Below are 22,291 nucleotides of genomic sequence, written 5' to 3' on the forward strand. Positions count from 1 at the left end.
GAAAATGTGTGTGCTTATCTCATGGTGGATTAACCATAGATATGACATGCCAACTTCACATAATGAAATAGTTCTGAGTTACTGTGAGCAGGAATTATCACCCAAATGCAGACAAACAGCATGAGATGGCGTGAAAAGGTAGCTAGAAGAACAAAAAGCTGAAAATCGGTGTATCACCACACAGTGTGCTCTGCTGTACCCATAAACACACCCAGCAGTGATATAATGGTGCACCAACTACACCATGGAGTATACTTCTACATCACTGCAGCAAGGTGGGAGGTTAACTACGGGAGGTGAGCAAAAGCAACAAAACAATGGGGAAGTGAACTTTCTTTCAAACTAGGAGAAAACTCCTTAGAGTAACTGCATCCTCAAGTTCTGCTCCCTCCCAGGATGTTTAAAAATAGAGCCACAGAGGCTATGTAGTGTGCGACATGGGGAACACTGATTGATCATCGCTCAGTGTAACATGGACGGTGACACAGAGCGGGTAACCAAGAGTTAACCAGCCAAAAGAAGCTTGTGTCAGACTCCGCTGGAAAAACAGGGAGCCTAGTGGAGCTTTGACAGACACTTTTCTATCCAAATGCATTTATAAAGCATATTTAAAACAACAGATGACCAAAGTGCTGCACAATCAAAAATAACACAATCAATCAAATGACAAAAAGACCAGTTTAAAAGACGAAAATGATATAATAAAAGCAAGAAATTAACTAATACTGAATCAAAAGTCAGGGAATATAGTAGGGGTGTAAATCACTGGTTTCATCACGATACAATATTGTATCGATTTGCCGATATCACAAAGTCTGCCAAGGAGCAATTTCGATTCGATCCAATTTACGGGCCAGTGATTAATATGAGCCAAAATTATATTCTCATTTAACACAAACAGTTACAGAGGAAGCTGCGAGCCCTTTTTTGCTTTTGATTTCGAGCTTATTATTATGAGCATTCAGTGTTTCCCAAGAGTTAGAATCTGTTTTTGATGGAGGAAGGAGTCGGAGCATCAGCAGGTGATCGCTGCCCAGCAGTACTACTAAAAAAATATGGTTCTCATTCTTATATTTTATTACAACTTGGACCACGAGTCCAGATAGGACGAGGTTTTGGTCCGGATCCAGACCGCGATCTGCCAGTTGGTGATGCCTGGCTTACAGATACATGTGATGAATCAGTGGTATGGGTGCTTGTGCGTATTGGTCGCACACAATGACAGGTGTTTTATTGGAAAACTTTGCAAGAGGGAGACAGTTTGTAAAACTGCTCCAGTCGGAGAGGGCTGCCGCACTTCTGCACTGTAGAGGGCTGTTGGACATGTCCATGTGCTGGAGCGGGCAGTCGGACATGTCCGCGCTGGAGCGGGCTGTTGGACATGTCCGCGCTGGAGCGGGCTGTTGGACATGTCCATGTGCTGGAGCGGGCAGTCGGACATGTCCGCGCTGGAGCGGGCTGTTGGACATGTCTGTGAGCTGGAGCGGGCTGTTGGACATGTCCGTGAGCTGGAGTGGGCTATCGCACATTTCCGTGCTGGAGTGGGCAGATGGACATCAGCTGATATCAGCCCACTGCTGTGGACATCAGCTGTTTGATCCGCAATAATGAAACGCTGTGGCTGTCAAACACTCAGCTGTTCTAGAGTCAAAGTCGTGCACTGCATTTGCTTTCGCCGCTGCACTGTTCTTATTATCGTTGGCTGTTGGTGTTGTATACATATAAAAATGGCTGGAATGTGTTCTATCGCCATTCTATCGACTACGTCTCATATTTCAATAGAGGAAAAGTTATATCTCGATTGATATCGCTATGGATTTATCGCCCAGCCCTAATCCTGGAGGATGTGATGATAATATAGAAAAGTAATGTGTCCTTTGCTAGGGTTGGTGGTTGACTGACTGAACGTGGAAACTGAGACATATTGTTGAAATTGAACTTTTTTTTTTTAAAGACATCTCATGCTGTTTGAATGAATGAGCATTTTCAGAATGTACTTCTTGACACTACAGGAAAGGGAACATTTTAAAGGTGTTGTTATCTAATAGGTTAATGTTTTAACTGGTCCAGTCCACTGTACTTAATGGATTTAAGGGTTATCTAAAAGGAACAAAGCAAATTATTAAACATAAGTAGAAAACACAAATAAAACGTGCCGGAGTTAGCAGGACTGCTTATTTACATGTATAGTCCCTTGGCAGCTCACAGACAATAGAAATATCAAGAAAGACAGAAAAAGGGGAAATAAAATTTAAGAAATACATTTTAAAAAATGCAGTAACAGTAGCAGTGTGTATGGCATAAAATGCATGGTATAAAATGCACTGTCTATGTGCAAGGAGCAAAATTCAACACGTGTTGACTCTTTTGCTTTACGGTGTGACAGCTTTACAGTAAATCAGACAAGATCAGATGACCAGGTAGGTGGTCAGATTACCAGCAGAGATGGGACGGGGGTTACTAGTGGACAGGTGAAGAACTGTTTTAAGTGTAAAAGGTGGGAGGAAGACTTAGTCTCAATGACATAAACCTCCTACAGGTGACAGATGTGGGCTCTAATCCTTGCTGCCGTGAATTGCAGAATTCTGGCAAAGACATTTAATGTCAAAGAAGATCAAATGAGAGATTTGTGGGATGAGATTTTTTGTGTCTCTGGAAAAGCTTGACAAATCTCCTTATATAAGAAGAAGTGAATAGATTTCTATAGCATTCAGAATTGTGACATATTTACATCCCAACAGTACAGTGCAAGAGTGACTGGTTGCAGGAATGTTTGTAGTTGAATTGTGTCAAATTGTGCTTCATTTGACAAGAGTTGATAAACTCACACATTCTTCCTCCTCACGGAGCAAACATTCACAGATTTATTGTGGGTTGTGCGTCAGGGCTCTTGCATTTCAAAATGTTTGTAAAGTGACAAGATTATGGATGAATTGGAACAGGTTTATGTAAATCTTAATAATGCCTCACCAAAGAGTTCTTCAATGTATACTTTAGTTTGAGTGTCCTTGGTTTACAAAACAATTTCGACTTCTTTGATGTTTGTCAAATTGTTCAGAGAGTGAAACTGGTTAATGCGCTCTCTGTTTCTCATATTCAGTAGACTTAAAACAGCCTTTCACACCCATGATGGGAGCATAATAGTGCATCTCCTGCGACAGTCCAGATCAATGAGACGTGAATGCATTTCAGCACTCCATTATTGACTCTTTGATTTTGGGCTCAGTCATGTGAGACCGCATTTCTCACATACTGTTACATTCCTGCTGCAAACTGAGAAACATGCCTCTTGGTTTTTTTTTTCTCCTCTCTCCTCGCCACTTATGAAAAATATTTTCTCAAAATGAACAGATGTAGAGGAAAACAGACTTAGCTGTAAATTAATTCAAATGAAAAATGGATGGGGGTTAGTTTTGCATTAGTTAAAATAAATTAATTTGTCTTTGCAAATGGACTGCTGGTATGAAACTTGATTGGTGTTAATAAGCTCATACTGATTCAGGAAGAAAGTTATGCTCTTGGACAAAATATGCAATGTTTTCAATTACCGATTTTATTTTGGTTGCTAACATATGTTCAGCCACATGGGCTTAAAGATGTTATTTTGTCATAATGTAATTAGTAGGCCTCATTAGCAGTATATTCTGGTGACATCTATCTAATGTGCTTCTAGCTGCATGGGTTTCGTTTATATTGCAGCGTCTCTCTGCACTTTAGCTGTGAGAGAACCACAGAAGAAGAAGCTGGAGGGAAGTTTGGTGTTTGCGCTCGCCTTAGCAACAAGCAGCAGGATGTTTAGCATCTTTGATTCCTCAATCTGAAGGCCGCAAACAGCCTGAGGTTTCCTGTTTATACTATGACTAACTATCAAAAGCACAAATTTAGGCAAAACATCAACAAATTGTGACTGAAAGTTTTGAGCACTCATAAAAGGAGCAGAGTGAAAGATTTAGGGAGATTTTGTGGCGTCTAGCAGTGAGGAGTTTACCAGGAGCTGAATCATGAGCAGAAGTCTCTTCCTCTCCAAAACCAATGGACCAGGTGATTAAAAGCGCTAAAACACTGACAAAAGCAGTTCTGCAAAAACACTTTTCTGGCCATTTCTCAACTCAGATTCAGATTCAGAAAATTATTATTATTTATTCCAGAAGGGCAATTCGGTTGAACAGTCAACCAGCCACATTAAACAATACCGATCAGCAGCACCATTCAAACGTTGGCATTCAACCTAAAGAAAAAAGCAACAACACACAGGTCGCTACAGGAGCAGATAGGGGACACATTTGATCAGATACTGAATTGGTGACATTAATCTTGGGTGTCCACCTTGAAACTGATTGAACAGATCTTCTCTAATGCTGGGAGTAGAGGTGTGTGAAGCATCCATGTTTTCATAGACATGGACTTAAACTGTTAGTGCAACTTGAATAGGTCTCGGAGGCATACAATCTTGAGGTAGTAATAGTAGTTCTGTTAGATGTTTGTATGAAATTTTGTAATAATCAGCATTTTAGTTTAGTTTGACCACCAAAATTTAATCAGTTCAGCCTTGAGTCCAAGTGGAGCTTTGTGCCAAATTTTAAGAAATGTCCTCAAAGCTTTCCTCAGATGTAGTGTTAACAACAGACAAACACACAACCCGAAAACATAATGCCTCCGGCCACAGCCGTCACCAGCACAAAGGCATAAAAGCACAGCGGCATCTAAAATGAAAAGGAGCAATATTAACATGGCAATACGTACCTGCATTAAATTTTAATGGCATCTGATGGAGCTTTGCACAATACTAACAATGTTAAAAGATGCCACAAATGATTTAAAGTGCTAAAGCTGTTACATTTGAATGTGCACGGGAGGGAGTAGCCAATACAAAATTGTATGTAAAAAAAAATCTGTTCCTTCTTTTTGCTGCTGCATTTATGGGCTCTGAAACGGCTCTCGCAGAGCAATATTTTTAACTCCTCTATGGGGGTGACCACCACAATCAAGGATGGCATTTGCCTTGCTGAGCAAATGCCTTTCAAATATTTCAGCCAGCTGAGCCCAACTCTAGTGATCATGCCTTCAAAAGTACCTTTAACAATCTGTTCAGTCAGTTTTTTTACTGGAGATAGTCACTGTTGCAAAACCAGAACTTTAAAAGGGAAAACACATTTTCAAATCTTTCAGAAATATTACAGCTGGTGAAAAAATCTGCTGTCCAACCAATTAAGTTAAAAACTTTCCACCTAACAGATGTGGCTGGATTTTGTTGAAGGCTAATTGAAGATTTTTAAAAAATCAATAAGCAGAGCTGTGCATCGGTCTTTAGACCTTTTACTTTACTGGTGTAAGTGCTACTATAAAAGTGAACAGTGATATATTTCTCACCTCCACAATGTTGTAAATACATTTCTATATTATTTTTTTGTTACCAAGCCTAACCACAGACCTTGACTTTTACTAGACTTTTTCAAGTGACATATCTTATTCTGAAAGCACAGATGGAAAAATCTATTTTCGCACCCTTTCATTACTGTGAGAACCACATATTACATTTCATTCACCTCCAGTGAGTTTGGTTGACAGCTCAAGCCTCAATGGCAGAAATCTAAAAACCTCAACAAATCAATCAAACTACATCTGGCTCAGTACCACAAGTAAGTGAAATATGTCTTCTTTTGTGAGTTGGCTTAGATGATTTTAAACTGATAGGGACTTAATGCTATTTGATTACAAGCTGCCAAACTCAACCCAGTAATTAGCCATGGTCATCAGGGCCGTAGTCAGGATTTGAAAAACACTGAGGTCATGTGTCCACAGCCCAGTCACCAGAGGAAAATGTTGGCATCATATGTTTCTGCAAAATACGAGTACTTAACTTAACATATCAACATTTTTAAAGTGAAGTGGTTATACAAGCAGATTAAGTTATGGGATGGTGGATGGCATGGCATATGAAATGCCTGTCAAGCTGCAGACAAAGAAAACAACAAAAGCGGTTATGATTTGGCAAATATTTTCTGTGTTTTAAGTGGCTTTTTGGGCTCCAAATGTGGGTGCTTTTTAATGACCATATGCTCTTTTTTGGCCAGAGCCAGTTGGCTAAATATTTTGACAAATAAAAGCCTGTCTCAGTTAGAGGCCCAGTTACCAAGCTGTTCAGTTTTATAGAAGTTCTCCGGACGAATAAAATCAGGTGGTTAGCTATACGTTAGTGAGATACTTAGATCGCACATAAATCACACAAAAATAAATGTTTAAACTTCAGTCAGTGTGGACATGCTACACACATGGTTAGCTTAGATTCTCTCCAATTTAATTATTCAGTTAATTTTACTGAAACCATGAGCACCACAAGACTGTAATACAGCATTTTAAACAAGAGAGACACAAAACAGAGCTTTAAATAAACTATTCGATTTTATTTCCATCTTTGCTGAGGAACAGTTTTCTGTCAAAGGAAATAAAAGCCTGTCCCATATAGATACCCGTCCCAAATATAAGCCTGCTGAGTTCAGTGATTAATTATAGTATGAGTTACGAAGTTTTATGGTATTTTAAGCCAAAAGATAATCATAATCAGATGTTTTTTTGTTCTAAACCTAACCATGTTAACTTCAGCGTGGCTTAAATGTAAAGTCACATCGAGTTTCAACATGTCCTCTACAAAATACTGTACAAATGCAACAAATCCATTGTTTGTAGAAAGGTAGAGTACCAGTATATTTTTTGTGATGATTGGGTTGGTTCCAAGTCCATTTTACTTGTTCGATTAACTGTTCAATTGTGTTTTTCTTAATTGTTTTTTTTTCTATCAAAAATTCCTCTCCACACTTCCAAGATAATAATCTGGAGGGAAAATATTGGAGAATTTATTTATTCTAGTTTTAAACATGTTGAAGCTAAACAATAGTGAAATTAGTCAAAGAATGATCCCCCAAATGTTAGGTTTGGGTGACTGTACAATATAACTGCCTAGAGTGCTAATACAACCCAGCACTTGACTTCAATGATGACTTTAATCTTTCCCAAACAATAATCAAGCAATTTTCCTAAACTTAACCTCACTTCAGTAAGTGTGTCACATCATAAAATGTTTATGAGTCGGTTTGAAACACTCAGCGTTTCTTGGTTCCTTCCGTATGACCCTTCTTGCTGATTTGCGAATGAGCAGCTGTTGTTTTTAGCAGGAATTATAACCAGCTTTTCACACAGCTTTTCACACGCTGATTTCTACTGATGGCGAAGATTTTTTATCTACAACACAGATATTATCAAGCTGTTTGCTTAAGCAATGATCTGCAGCCACATGGCAGAGTTTTATATTGGCAGCCCTGACTTGTTCTCCAAAGTTGCTCAGTACTGACACCCGGGGAGCGTGTGGGCTGACTGTGGGTATCAATAAAAATGTCAGATGTAAACATTAACCAAATGAGACATGTCAACCCTCAGACATTATACGGGCACGTCTTGGGTCAATACAGTCTGACAGGGGTTATTAACTCTCCAAGTTTTATTAAAATTAAACTTGTGGGCAGCTTTGATGGCCTTTTCAAAGTGTTAAATATTGAAGTGTAATTTTGTGACTCATCGAGCAAATCGGTGTTAAGTCCCATGAAGTAACTTTTCTTTCTGTGAAAAGTGAAAGCATTGCTCCTGGTGCCAAACTCACTGAGAATCATCAACAAACCAGCTCTGAACAGATTTTTAGCCAAATTTAAATCATTGTATTGGTTCTCAAGCTGCACATTAACAGTATATTTGAGTCCCTGAGGCTCACACCTGCCCACCTACAGAAAAAGCTATTTCCAGAAAAGCAGCTTAGACAAGCTACGTGTACACAACCTGCCCAGAACCAAAAGGCAGAGGGCAAAAGTCAACAAGTGGCTTTTGGAAAAGTCAAAACATTGTGCAGTTTAAAAGGAAGATATATTTTCTCAGAGGCTCTTGTAGACCAAGCTAAAGATAAAAGAAGACGTAACACGAAGAATAACAGCACAGTGTTTCCGCTTCCATTATAGTGAGACAGAAGTAATGTTAGGTAATTTTTTATATAAAATAGGTATAGACTGTGTTTTCATGAAATACATTAAATATGCTTATGTTATTTATCCAATTCATATTTCAACCTCTAACCTCTACTCCTCCGCTCACACACACACACACACACACACACACACACACACACACACACACACACACACACACACACACGCACACACCTGCAGTCGGACAGGGAGTAGAGATTCTACACGTTTTACGTTATGTGCATTGCAAAGCACTGCGGCTTTTTCGAATGATACGTCACCTGACAAAGACCTGCTCTGATTCAACATGGCTGTCAGAGAAGAAATACTCCTTCTGGCTCTTCAAGACAGAACTTGGAATAAAAAAATAAATACATAAATAAGTTATAGATGAATACAGTACACAGAAAATGAGCACCCCCACCTTCACCCCGCCAACCAGTAAACATGGAAAAAACTGCAGCATTATATCATCTGAATTATCACCACACGAATGGCATTGTCAAATTACATATGTTTGGTAAAGTTAACTTAAAAGTTACGTAGGTTAGGTTCAGGAAAGTAAAGTTATTAAGTTAGGTTTAGGAAAAGAAACATGCTTTGGGGTAATCATTAAGTTAAGTGCTTAACATAACCTGAAAAAGTGACAATGTACCTCAAAGTAAGTCAAAGTTCACTTAATTTTTCACAAGACACAACACGTGTCTCCTGGGGGACAGTCCTGTGTTTGTTTGACCTGTCCACCAACCCAATCTGCCTCCTTTCACAGACTTTTGCTCTTAATACTACTTCCTCTTTAGTCCTGTCACGTGATCGCAGCCTCCCCAATAGATGTGTTATATTCAAATTTTGGTGCATTGCTCTTCGTAGGTATACGTACCAACAGTGCATGAGAACAGCCAGGTGTTTTGTCTGCCTGCAACAACTTCTGTGAGCATTTTGCTGTGTAAACTCTGTGAGTGAAAGTTATAAGTGTATGAACAGTAAAAATCATTCAGGTGCTCAAACATGAGTCTAAATTCTATCTAAGGTTGGAAAAATACACCGGTTTGCTAAACTTCTGTCTTTCGACGTAGTAAAGAGCACAAAATATTAAACTGGCAGCTTTCCATAACCGCGACACAGTGATAACTCAACTTTACACCACAGCAATCTCAGCAGTCACAATCAACTTTTGTTTAAAACATATTAATAATTTCAGCTTATCAACTGAAAACTTTTGAACCAGGACCTGCAGTATTTAGATAAAGTAGCTCATGTTGCCAAATTCATTAGGCTGCAGCTGTCAGATACATATTTAATCAGTATTGCATATATTCTGCTGTTATTTAAATATCAGTATCAGCAGCAATTTGATCCCTAAATATACACCCCAAACAGTAGTGATCAGATTCAAAACTCTGACCACAGTCGACAGTACAGATTTAAATCCATCATCCAGGTTCTAAAAACACTTTCATAAATCCAATGTATCAAGAAGGTAACGCAGATCTAAAGTTTAAAATATACCCAAAACAAACTCACGAACCATGAGAGCAGATTTAAGGACCAAGATTCAATCTTTTGGGACAAACTGAATACGTGATTCACACATCAAAGTGCCACAAAAGAAATAAAACATGAAGCTTGGGAATTCAAACTAACGTGCCTCGCTGTGCTGGTACGTGTGAAAACTCTCTTTCTTCTACTAATCCCTGGCCCCAGGAGCATCAGATCTTATTCATGTATGAGTAAGAATTCAGATTATGACCTTAATCATACTAACATAATTATATTAATATGTATTCCTGACCCATGCTCTGGGTAGGGTGCACATAATTGCAGTGAGATCAGAGCACGGATATCAACGCACTGTCAATGTAGTCATTAAAATTTCCACCTGTATTATACATCGCGAGCCCTGGAGTCAAGTACATCTACCGAACATGTATATTTTATCGAGGAAATCATTCACAGAGACTTCCTTTCATCATCATATCAAAATGATACCAATGTGGGTATTTCTGCTCTACTGTGCCAACTTTAGTGATGTTTCAGATACAATAAAGGCAGTTTAGTTGATGAGTATTTATTGAAGAAAGCTGTATGTTCCCTCGCTGGGCCTTAATCAACATCCAGAGTCAGAGGCTTTGCTTCAAAAACACAGACCTGCTGTGAGAAGAGGAGGCAGCCCAGATGGCTGCATCAATTTAAACTCTGCAAATCTGTGCAACTGTAAAGATTTAAGCTGTTGTTTTTGGGGGGACTGGTGCTAATCAAGACCAGTTGTGATCAGAGTGAAAGTAAAACTTCTCGTAAAAAGCTGCTTCAAAGAACGATTTTTTAGGAATCCTGTAAACTAGCTGCAAAAACAAGACTGTGATGATCAGGCGGTGCAAGTAGTCAGTTTTACATTATAGTAGTCATTACTACTAAGGGGTCTAGACTTGAAATGATTAGTCAAAAAAATTAATTAGACTACTGATAGAAAACGAAGTCATTTGTCATGTGAAAATGCACGTTTGCTGCTGTTTAAAGGATCTCTTGCCTTAAATGACTGTAGATGGAAAATCAGTTCATTTTGGATTATTGGTCAGAAGAAGTACGCAATTTGAAGATGTTATCTTTGACTCTGGGAAATAATGATATTTTCAATATTTTCTAGATGTACCACCTCATGGTTGTATGCCTCTGCCAACCAGTCAATTTGCAGTTTACATCGTTTTCTTTCAAGACTCGTATGTATCCATGACATCTGACTTTCCTTCAAATATGGATGTTACTGCAGATATGCTAAAAACTTTAAAACCTGGATGCTTCACACACATTTTCCCCCCAAAGCACAAAAGATCTATATATTCAGCAACGTTTCAAGGTTAGTGTCAGCAGTTCAGTATCTGACCAGATGTCTCCCGTTCTGTTCCTGAGTTATGGTGCTGCATCATTTGACCTTTGACCTTTTAGATATAACATACTATCACTTCATCATTTTATCCTACAATTCATTTATGTGAAATAATGTCATAATTAGCATATGAAGTCTTGAGTTAGGGCCAGAAACATGTTTTGTGAGGTCAAAGTGACCTTTGACTTGGTTTACACATTCAAAAAGGAGTAAGAAGTCGATTTTTTTTAATCCCACCCCTTCTCCATACGTCATTGAATTTTGATTAATCAGTGTACTTTTTAATTTAAATTTATACTCTAATTAAACATGTATGCATATGGCCCCACACTCGAAATCAAATATCTACAATTTTATATAATAAATATATAAATATCAGCCCCAAAAGTTGGCCAGGCCGATAACCTGTCGACTCCTAGTAGGTTAATTTTAGCCTTAAACATTATTTGTGCCATTTGTAATTCCACAAGATCTGTTAATTTATATATTCAATTGAGTCGACTTGACTAATGATGACTTAATTATCGTTTCATTATGATCTCTGATGCACAAAGAGAATGAAATCTGTTTCATAACCATAAAAAAACAAACAATAAATAAGCACCAGCTGTTGCAGCCTGTAAGAGACCAGAAAACACTATTCTGTCAAATCCATGTGAGCACAGCTCTCAGTGGTGGCACTGCTGCAGATATTATCTAAGCACGTGTCCTTTTCCATTATTGTCCTGTCATGTCTGGATAAATTTCAACACAACTGTTTAACTGTGTCTAATTTGACAAAAAAACATTCATCTGCTAGCAAAGAATTGATGGCAAATATCTATAATTAATCAAATTTGTATCACGGTGCTATATTCCTGCTCACTGACTCATATGGTGTCATGTGAAGCTACAAAATGAATGAAAATGAATGTTTAAATGTGACGATTCCTTGTAGTTTTTCGGAGGACTTGTCCTTGGACCTGCATGTCTGTGGAATATTAACTGGACCCATGTTGTTATATCCTCCCCTCCAATGAGCTTAAGCACTTGACCTCAAAATGTTCAGCAGCATCATTCCCAGCATTTCCGTTTCATCCTTCACCCTTTTCACCGCAGCCAATCTTCATTACAGAATACACTTCGGAGCGTAATAAGGGTCCATTGTGAGCGACAGTGACCCAAAGACCCTTCATTTGCAAGCCGCTGAAATCTCCCAGCTGTGTTAGATAGTGAACAGAAACCTTCCCCTCTGAATGGAGCCCCACATGAGTGCTTTTTATTTTAGCCTTGCCCTACTTCTTGCTCAAGAGCTCATTAAATAAGATCTTGTGTTAAAGCTGGAAATAGAAAGAAAAGTTTCCGGGGGGGGGGGGGTGGGGGGGGGGGGTACAATAACTGTGTATTTAAACATGTAAATCTCATTGCCACTGGGAGTTCTGGCAAGTGGCCGTTGTGAGCGTGTGTACGATGAATGTTTCCTATAGATGCATCTGAACATCCTTGCATAAATAAATGTGTTTTTCTCACTCACTATAATTTTGGGCATCTGGAGGCAAAAAATGCTGTTTTTTCAGGAAAATAATTCAAAGATAAAACAGGATCCACTCAGACTCCAAAGAGTGCAGATTTCCTCCCAAAGCAGCTGAAATCTTCAAACATGGGCCCCAACAGGCTGTAACTGCGGGTCCCAAATATTACATTTCTTTTCGTGGAGGTGATAATTAGTCTGATATCATGATTCGGAATGTTTAATAGGAAATTCACACTTTCTTTCTTTGAAATGTTCAAAGAATTACAGGCTTTGTAAACTTTAAAGATTTTTTTTGGTTTTTTATGCCTTTATTAGATCGGACAGATGCAACGTGAGAGGGAGAGAGAGGGGATGACATGCAGTAAAGGGCCGTGGGTCGGAAACGAACCCCCCGCTGTTACTACCAGGACATAACATGGGGCACACACTCGACCTGGTGAGCTACTGGGCGCCCCAAGGCTTTGTAAACATTCAACAGTTGTTTTTTTTAATCTGACAAACTCAGGGTTGAAATGGGCAAACACTGACAACACTCACGTGGATGAAGCAGATAAAAATTAATATTTAATGTTTCAGCAATGCTTTGGTTTACGCGTGGCCCGAATTACGCACAAAACCACTTAGTTAAGTTTAGGAAAAGATCATTTTTATGCTTAAAATATCTGGTTTTGAGAGCACAATCCCGGCAGTAAACGCAGAGATGTCTCAGAAACACAGCATCAGTTTGTTACAAAAACTCACTTTTGGAGCCTAAAAATACAGGTGCACTTTTAAAAAAATAAGAATATTTTGAAAAAGTTCAATATTTTCCATCAGTTATTTGAAAACTGAATATATTGTAGACTCATTAAATAAACTAAAATGCTTCAAGCATTTTCTGTTTTTAAGTTTTATAATTATGGCCTACAGCTAGAAAAATGCCCCCCCCCAAAATTAGAAACAAACAAACAAACAAAAAAAAATATTTCAAAACATTAGAAACACCCGACCCAAATATACAGATAAGCTGAAGGCCGCTATCAAAGCAACCCAGGCTTCAATAACGCCTCCATGCCACGCAACAGTGATGCAGTAATTCGTAGTAAAGAAGCCCCAACCAAGTATTGAGTATATAAATGCACATACTTTCCAGGAGTTCGATATTTCTGTACTGTAAATCACTTTTTGAATGATCTTAGGAAATATTTTAATAATTTGAGATACTGGATATCTGATTTCAGAAGCTTTAGGCCATAATCATCTCAATTAAAACAAAAAAGGCTTAAATATTTCAATTTACATGTAATGAATAAACTATATATGAAAGTTTACCTTTTTGAATTAAATTTAAAAGGAAAATTAGCTTTTTTTCGATATTAATTTTTTTTAGATGCACCTGTACACTAGAAACAATAAAAACTCACTCACAGCCTGTTTTGCTGTGTGCTGGTCTAAAGCACTGGTTTTAGGTGCCCGCTCGGCAGGCGTCTTGCCTCAGTGTCACCCCGTCCACCATCCGCTCAACCTCCAGATGACAAAATCAACTCAAACATTTAGTCACACTAGAAACGTTGAAACGATACGTATGAAACATGCAAATGTATGTTTCATTTGGTTTGCAGAAACGCACAATGGCAACATTTTCTTCTAGTGACTGGACTGCACATGCACACTAATATTCCACTATTATTCTGAAAAGCTCATGGGTCGTGTAAACAGCATATTTGATTGGATTTTCTGAATCAGGCGTTATTCCGAATGAAAGATTTTCCAAATAAGATGTGCGGGACATGCCGGTATTATCTGGGTTTCAGGAGCATTCTACATACATATACATATAGTGCACTCAGAATATGTGTATAAATTAGGATATTTACCGCGATCTAAAATAAACAGCCTCTTGTCTGTTTATGATTGGCTTGATTTGTGTTGTACACAAACCCAAGTACACCACAGTTTGCAAGGTTGTGGGGTAGAAATGCACGCCCAGAAGAAAAGCCCTCATGTCTGGTCACAAAGAGAATCACATATACTTTCAAAAATTATGCAAGACTTGGATATCAACAGTTTTTGGATTCCTACAAATAATGCATCGCCGACCTTTTCAAGAAAAAATTTGCAGAAATGAAAGAGGGAGGCTGTGTTTTACACAATCTAATAACTGTCACCCACGTACAGAATCAAAATGTTCAACAAACTGTTTCACCTCCGATATTCTGATGTGATAAACGAACTGTTAGGGCTCGTTAATCTGACTGCGTGGCTGCATGTAAACGGGAATAATAATGGAAAATTCTTTTTCATTTGCCATGTGAACAGCTTCGTAGAAATATTGTATTTTTTGGAATAAAGGCAAAAAAATGTTTTTTTTTACATGTTAACATAACCATTGTCTCCTAGAAAGAACATTTATCTACAAACAAGAAAGCTAAACGTATCAGCCAAAAAGTACACAGAGTAAAAGACAGATCGGTTACTGCTGGAGCTGCTGCTCACTTCACTGACAACATGCCGGTGTTTTACTACACAGTGGCCGTCTCCTAAACATTTAAATTGCATTTTTTTCTGGGTTGACTTGTTACATAATCACATGAATGAGCTCAGCTGTGTGTATTTTCTGTGATACACATTTACTAGCCCAGTTGCTTACATATGCAAGTTTTAATTGAAATGTAACGCTGACCGGAATATGTTAACCATTAACATAATGAGGAAATGTTGTTAATTAACACAAGTTCACTTACATGCTCTTTCACTTGTTCTCTGATACAACATGCAGGCTAATCTTGAAAAACAACATCCAATAGCAGTGACTATCACATGATCCGTCCAAGTATTTCTATTCTATTCTATGATTAACTTTTTCATGGTTGAATTTAGGCGTTTGCAGAGACCTTACAAATTATCTAGTCCTATTTTGATAGTAAATTGAATATATGAATGTTATTTCTAGGAAGCAGAATTGACTGGGCATGCGGTCTAAACTGAATGTAACCACGGTGATCCCAGTTCAATTCCAGTTCAGGGGCTATCATCACATATGAATTAGTAATTTAATTAATTTCTCCTGATGTTTCTGTCACTCTCTACAATAGAATAAAACATAATAAGAAAACCAGAACTGAAAAAATAAAATAAAAAATGAATGCCAAAATCGCAACCAAGTCAAAATGGCAGCAACTTTGCAATTGGTGCAAATATTAATTCGTCATAATGTTGCAAAAAATCAATCTACTTTTTCTGAGGTATTATATGTTTACTGTTTAATTTTTAATTTAGTTTATTTTGGTCCTTTTTACGACTTTTTAAATTTTAAATTTTTAAATTTTTTTCTTTTTAAATTTTTACGACTCAAATACACACACAAGAAAAAAAATCTAAATAACAATAATAAGCAATTACTTTTGAAGGTGTGACAAACCAAATTACGTTTTTCTGACCTAAAAGGCGTAGGCTGAAGCCGTAGCTTGTTGCACCTCCCCTTTTATACCATCAGACATCTCAGTACTAGTGTTATGGCTGCATGTTTTACGCTGCTTTCACACCTCACCTGTTGGTTTCGGTTGGACTCTGGTGTGTCTGTGCCGTGAAAGCCAAGCAGACTAACAGCTGGACTGTGTGGGAGTGCATTTGTGATTCAACATGAATATAGAAGTGTTTTTTCAATTTAATAATTCTAAAGAAAGCAAGAGTTCAAAGAGATCTGTTTGAGCAACCTATATAACCCTATATAATTATGCAGGATCATTTGGTGAACATATAAATGTATCAGCACAAGAGCAGGGATTTTCCCTGATACATCAGAAAGATAAAAGAGAAGTTCCTCATTAAAAAGTGAATAAGAAAGAAGGAACCGCACAGTAGCGAACCCTCTTATAATATTACTGTACAAGACGCCCCTTTATCATTCTGTTCTCTACCCACTTGTCATTATTTATCACATATGTATAATAAACGCAGCTGCAGTCAGGACAAATAATGATCCTGAACAGTTTTGTCTTTCTGACAACAAAGAATTCAAAGAAATACATAAAGGTGCAATAATGTGCTACACGACTAACTACAGGTCACCTGTATTTGGTAAATAAGGTTTCCCACAAATTAATTCGTTTGTACCTGCCTGCCATGATTGAAATATCTGCTGCCACACATTGATCTGATATATCTGGAGCTGGAGCAGACGGAGCAGCAGAGTTAACTGTGCTGGGTCTAAAAGTCTAAAGCAGCTGTAAATAATCTGATCAGCATGACAAATTCTGCCTGCGCTGTGTTTATGGACCCGACAAAAACGTCCGAATTTGGAGAGGGGACACATAATGATAAAAATTGGGACTTGGCTCTGTCCAAACCAACCAACACCTCTAGCGCTTACTACTCAACATACTATATCTCATATATTCCAAAGAAAAACAAATTCTAGTGATGAACAGTGGGACTGTTTCTCTGCAGGGACCAGCTGTCACTTAACCAGTGATGTTTTCAGAAAGAAACTGCTTGCTGGCAAGAAAGAGTCTTATGTAGGCTGAATCACACAATTTCTGGGCCGAAAAGACTTGTGTCATGAACATAAAATGAAATGGCGAGGAAAATCACTGCCTAAATTGTTCACTTTTTCTTTATTCACCATCCCAAATCGCTTATCCTGTTGGGCTTTGCAAGTAGTCTGGTGCCTTTCCCAGCTGTCATTGGGAAAGAGGTGAGGGATGTTGCCAGACTATCACAGGGCTGACACATAGAGACAACCATTCACACTCTCATTCACACATACAAGAAATTTTACAGGCAAAAAAAAAACATGCTGATACATGGAGATGATGCAAACTGCACACAGGGGTGCACCAGCTGGCTGACCACTTTGAACCTCAAACCCTCTTGCTGTGAAGCAGCAGTGCTAACCACTGCACCACCAGTGTACGCTATATTTATAATATTTTCACCACTTTACCTTGCTGTTTAAAAACCTTTTCTGACGGGGAACTGAAGGCGTTATCTCAAAACCACAATTGAACTTGTGGGACTAATTAAGGATTATCTTATTCTATCTTTACTGATCATTTTGTGGTGGCTAAAATATGTTTTGTTGATGACACCTGTCCACAGCAGTAAGGCAAGGCAGGGCAAATGTATTTCTATAGCACATTTCATACACCAAGGCACCAAGTGCTTTTCAGATTATTAAGCTCAAAGTTCATTGTAGCCCAATCACAAAACATACCCCAAAGGCCTGTATAAATTGTAATTTCAATTTAGTTTTAATTTTAATTTGATCTATAATGTCGTACATCACAAATCATAATTAGCCTTGAAGCGCTTTACAACATACAACATCCCTCTGTCCTTGGACCCTCACAGCAGATGAGAAAAAACTACCCAAAACTCCCAAAGTACAGAAGTACAGAAGATTTGGTCTATCAAAGACACTAGAAACAACACAGCACATTAAAAAAAAACATAAAAAATGTCAGATAGCTGCTTTTGTGTTGGAGATTAAAACATGTAAAAGGGCCAATTTGCACTTTGGTAAAGATTCAATTTTAAATGAAAAAGTTGCAAAAACTTGTTATTGCCAAAGACTTTCCTGATTATACTTTTTTATTTAAATGACAGCAGATTGTCTTTCACCATTTAGCACGCTAAAGTTTAAAGTCATGTCTGAAAATAGCAACATAAATAAGCAAGTTTGCAGATTTTTAAGTAATTACTGCTGGAGCACGACGCCACCATAATTTGGTTTTAAACACTTTAAATTATCATTTTTTTCACTTTCAGTACACGTAAGAAAAAAGAACATATTAATTAGTGAACTTTATAGGTGCTAATATGCAGCTTTTGTTATTGTTGCACTGAGCCAGGTGAGCTGTTTTGCCCTGTTTTCAGTCTTTATGCTGAGCTAAGCTGACAGTCTGCTGCTCAAGTGTTGTATTTACAGGAAAGATATGAAAGTGGTATCAATCTTCTTTCTGACTCTCTGCAAAACAGCAAATAAGCATGTTTTCCCAAATGTAGAACTATTCCTTTAAACTTTTTGTTGTTTGGAGACTGGAGTTGCTTTGTTCTACTTCCTCTGTTGATCCAATTCTTGCTGCTGTTCTGAGTCTTTGAAAAGAGGTTTTTTTGTTTTCCCTCTTCAATCATTGCACATCCTCACTGGCATGCAGTTTAAAAAAACAAACCGAGAGCCACAAGAAGTCTGCAGATATATTTATGCTGCACCATGTCTGACTGTGTTCCTGTTTAGGATGAGTTTGATTGTGCTGTCTGACAGCTTTACGCCTCTTTGTGTTCCCTCTGCAGTTGGGAGGATGCGGCATACTCGGGGTGGGAGTCTGGCTCTCAGTGACCCAGGGAAACTTTGCCACCCTATCATCATCCCTTCCCTCTCTGTCGGCAGCCAACCTGCTCATCGCAGTGGGGACCATCATCATGGTGATCGGCTGTTTGGGCTGCGTGGGAGCTGTCAAAGAGAGCCGTCCTCTGCTGCTGACGGTAAGTTATTTGCCAGGATGTTTTTTTGATGCTTTTACTGACTTTAAAACAAAAGGCTGTGTTGATGTGATGATGTGATGATGCCAGGCTCTCATATAAGATTTTGCTGTTGTTTGCATGACAGATACCATCTCTAACTTTTCACAAAGTAATAAGCTTTGACATTCTCATACAGCACGAGTTTCTGTTTCTCTCTATCATCGATTGAAATGACACCCTGGGGATTCAACCTGTATTTACTGTTGTGAACAGCTGCTGACTGAATGAGCTTCGCTGTAAACATCTTGTTTGTGATACACAGAAGCCGAATGGCACGCTAAAAGGCTGAGTCAGTGATTCTGTGGAAAGACTGTTGATATTTGAAGTCACCACCCAAAACAATGCGGGGACTGGTAATCGTTCGAATGACCCAAAATTCTGAAGACCAGTTGGTCCGAAAAATGTCCCATTAGACCGAAAACCCTTTTCTTGAATAGCCCGTTTTCCCCAAAGCAAACACTTCACGGCACATTGCACAATAATCTGAGGTGGATACGCTGAAAGTTTTAGATTCTCAACAATGCTGTGGTCAACATGTAATTTGGGTCAGGTGCAAAAACAAAGCACAAAGCTGCTGAAAAAGCTGGGACAGCTCAGTAAAAACACCTGAAACGCTGCTCGAAATACGCCGCTGGAAAACGCCTCTGAGAAACGCCTCTGAGAAACGCCTCTGGGAAACGCCTCTGGGAAACGCCTCTGGGAAACGCCTCTGGGAAACGCCTCTGGGAAACGCCTCTGGGAAACGCCTCTGAGAAATGCTGCAAACATGAGGGATGAGTGGTTTACACGCTGCTGCAAAGGCCACAAAGTGTCGGTAAAAACGCCCAGAAGTGATGGCTCAAATGCCACTGAGAAACTCTGCAAAGGGTAAACACCTAGGATCTGTGGCTCAAACGTAACTGGGAAACATCACAAAGGGTCCAGAGGAACACCCAGGATCAGGGGTTCAAGTGCCACTCAGAAACATCACACATAGTTAATTAAAACAAACAAACAAACAAACAAATAAACAAACAAATAAACAGGGGATCAGTGGCTTAAACAGCGTTGAGAAACGCACCAAAGCTTAGCAAAAAAACACCAGGCATCAGGGTCTCACAAGCAAAGCTGCAAAGTGTGGGTAAAACCACTTGGATCTATCAGAAAATTAGGTTTTTGGGAAAAAAAAAAGAAATAAAAAAAATAAAGAATTTACACTGACAAATAATAAAGTAATTTCTACTTAAAAACAAAGCAAAAGAAAACACAAACACCCGGGATCTCTGGCTCAAACGCCGCTGGAAAACACTGCAGAGGGTCGGTATAAACACCTCGGTTTGGTGGCTCAAACACAGCTGAGAACTGAAACTAACTGCAGGGAGTGCGTGCTTTTGGATAAGCAAAACGTCACAGCAACTGACGTTTGTTTTAAGGATGACAAGCTGTCGGATAAATAGGCTTTTGGTGTAATGGGACATTTCTCAGACTAATGGGGCTTCGGAGTTTGGGGTTAGACTTGTTTGTCTGGAATAGTGTTGTGCGGCTCGGTCTGAGCCACTTTGTTTGTTTTCCATTTACACAGCCAAGGCTGTATATAGTAATAATAATAATAATACTTTTTATCTATAGAGCACTTTTCAAGGTACTCAGACACTTCACAATAGCAAAATGGGTTTTTTTTCGTTCGGACACGGAGCAGACAGCTGGCAGACCATGACGACATATTTGCTGAATTTAACAAAAAGTGAACTGGATCAGAATTGCTAACTGCACCTTTAATAGGAGTCTCCATAATCACCATGGCTTTAAAGACAAAGAAAAGACAGTAGAGCACTGACAGTATCTTAAAAAACACTGGGATGTTCAGACTTCTGACCACTGTCCAACAGCTGGCAGTTTATACTCAACAGCTACAGAGCTCGCTGCCAACTGCCCGTCTGAAAATGACGTGATGTGAAGCCAAACCATTAATCCAGAGGAAAACCCACCACTGGAAGCAAAAAAAAAAAAGACACTCAGTCTTTCAGACATCAACATGAGAGAAACCACCTTTGACCGAGCTTAAACAGTGTAGACACAGACATTTTAACAGCCGCCCAGAGTTTTCCTTTGTGGTTAATTGACAAACCCACAGAATTACCATTAATTAGCTGCAGCTGTTTCAATTTGCCATCGTAATTGATGGTCATGACTAAAATGTTCCCCTCCTGCTTGAGACATGGTTAAATATGGAAATGGTGTGAAGGCTGCACCAGCACAGGCTACAAATCATCAAAAATGACAAACAACCCGAGAGGTTACTTGACTGCAAACAATTGATAAATTATGAAAATTCTGCCTTAATTTAAAGCTGTCTAAGTTGCCTCTGGTGTCTGTGTGCAGACCACTCACAATGAGAGCATTAGTGATGTATGCCTTTAATATTACACACACAGCTTAATTCAGCAAATAACACAATGCTGTTAATCAATGTAACCTCCATTGTATGATACATGTTCGTACAATTATAGCGGATATGTTGCAGACAAAGGCAACAGGAGGCCTTGACATCATCTTGCTATTTACCACTGAACTTGTTACCACAGTGGTTCTTTTGTGAAACAGTTTTTCACAGAAAAAAACGTCCAAGTTGTCTTACAAAAGCCCAAAAGCTGATATAACCAGACTGATTTATTTACTCTCTCATAAATTATCTAGGGCTTTACCCAACACAGAATTATGGCAGTCGAATCGTATTTGGTTGTTCAATAGTTGACGATTCATTTTGTTTTCCATACAAAGTTTGAAAGTTTAAGCGGGGCTCAGCAGGACGTTCAGTGTGACAGCAGCATTCATGTAATATAGTAAACAATTTGGCTCTAACGACGAATTGGCAGTGTACGACAAAATTCTTTTTGCCAACGCTAGATACATAAAGTTGCTGTGAGCTGTAAATTCACCACTTCAAACAGAGAGATCTCCTCTGTGCTGCTGCCTGCATGTCCGCAGTTCCCTGCTCCAAAAAGTAGTACAAAAGTTAAGAGCACTCACTATGCAGCAAAATTTGAGGGCCAAAGGACCCAAGAAGTACACAGCACAGCACGATGGCTAGCAAAACAAAAAACAAAACAAAAAAATCCTAACTGCTCAACTTGAAGCAATCTCAGCTGACTGAGGGGTCTCCAACTCATGATTTGGATCTCCGACTTTCAAGGACAGCCCTAACATTATCTTCTATTTCTTAATTAATATACAAGGGTTTCCCACATATTTATGTTGAGCTACCATGATCAAAACATCTGCTGCCATGAAAGGATTTTGTATTTTTGGAGCTGGACTGTTCATTAGCCGCTCCGTTGGAATACATTTAGTTATTCTATAGCACCACACTCTCGGAGCGCAGAGCGTACTCTGGGCACAGAC

At 38.8% G+C, this 22,291-nt stretch overlaps 1 protein-coding gene across 2 annotated transcripts in view; it reads left to right on the forward strand.

The window, feature by feature from the left end:
• Positions 1-22,291, forward strand: part of tspan4a (tetraspanin 4a) — a 202,129-nt gene that overhangs the window by 106,341 nt on the left and 73,497 nt on the right. For both annotated transcript variants that reach the window (XM_042490493.1, XM_042490485.1), the window contains one exon: positions 18,680-18,871. In XM_042490493.1, the coding sequence (XP_042346427.1) occupies positions 18,680-18,871 (192 nt within the window). The remainder of the gene's footprint in view (positions 1-18,679; positions 18,872-22,291) is intronic.

The sequence above is a fragment of the Plectropomus leopardus genome, chromosome 1 (genome assembly GCF_008729295.1).
Source record: "Plectropomus leopardus isolate mb chromosome 1, YSFRI_Pleo_2.0, whole genome shotgun sequence".
Lineage (NCBI taxonomy): Eukaryota > Metazoa > Chordata > Actinopteri > Perciformes > Serranidae > Plectropomus > Plectropomus leopardus.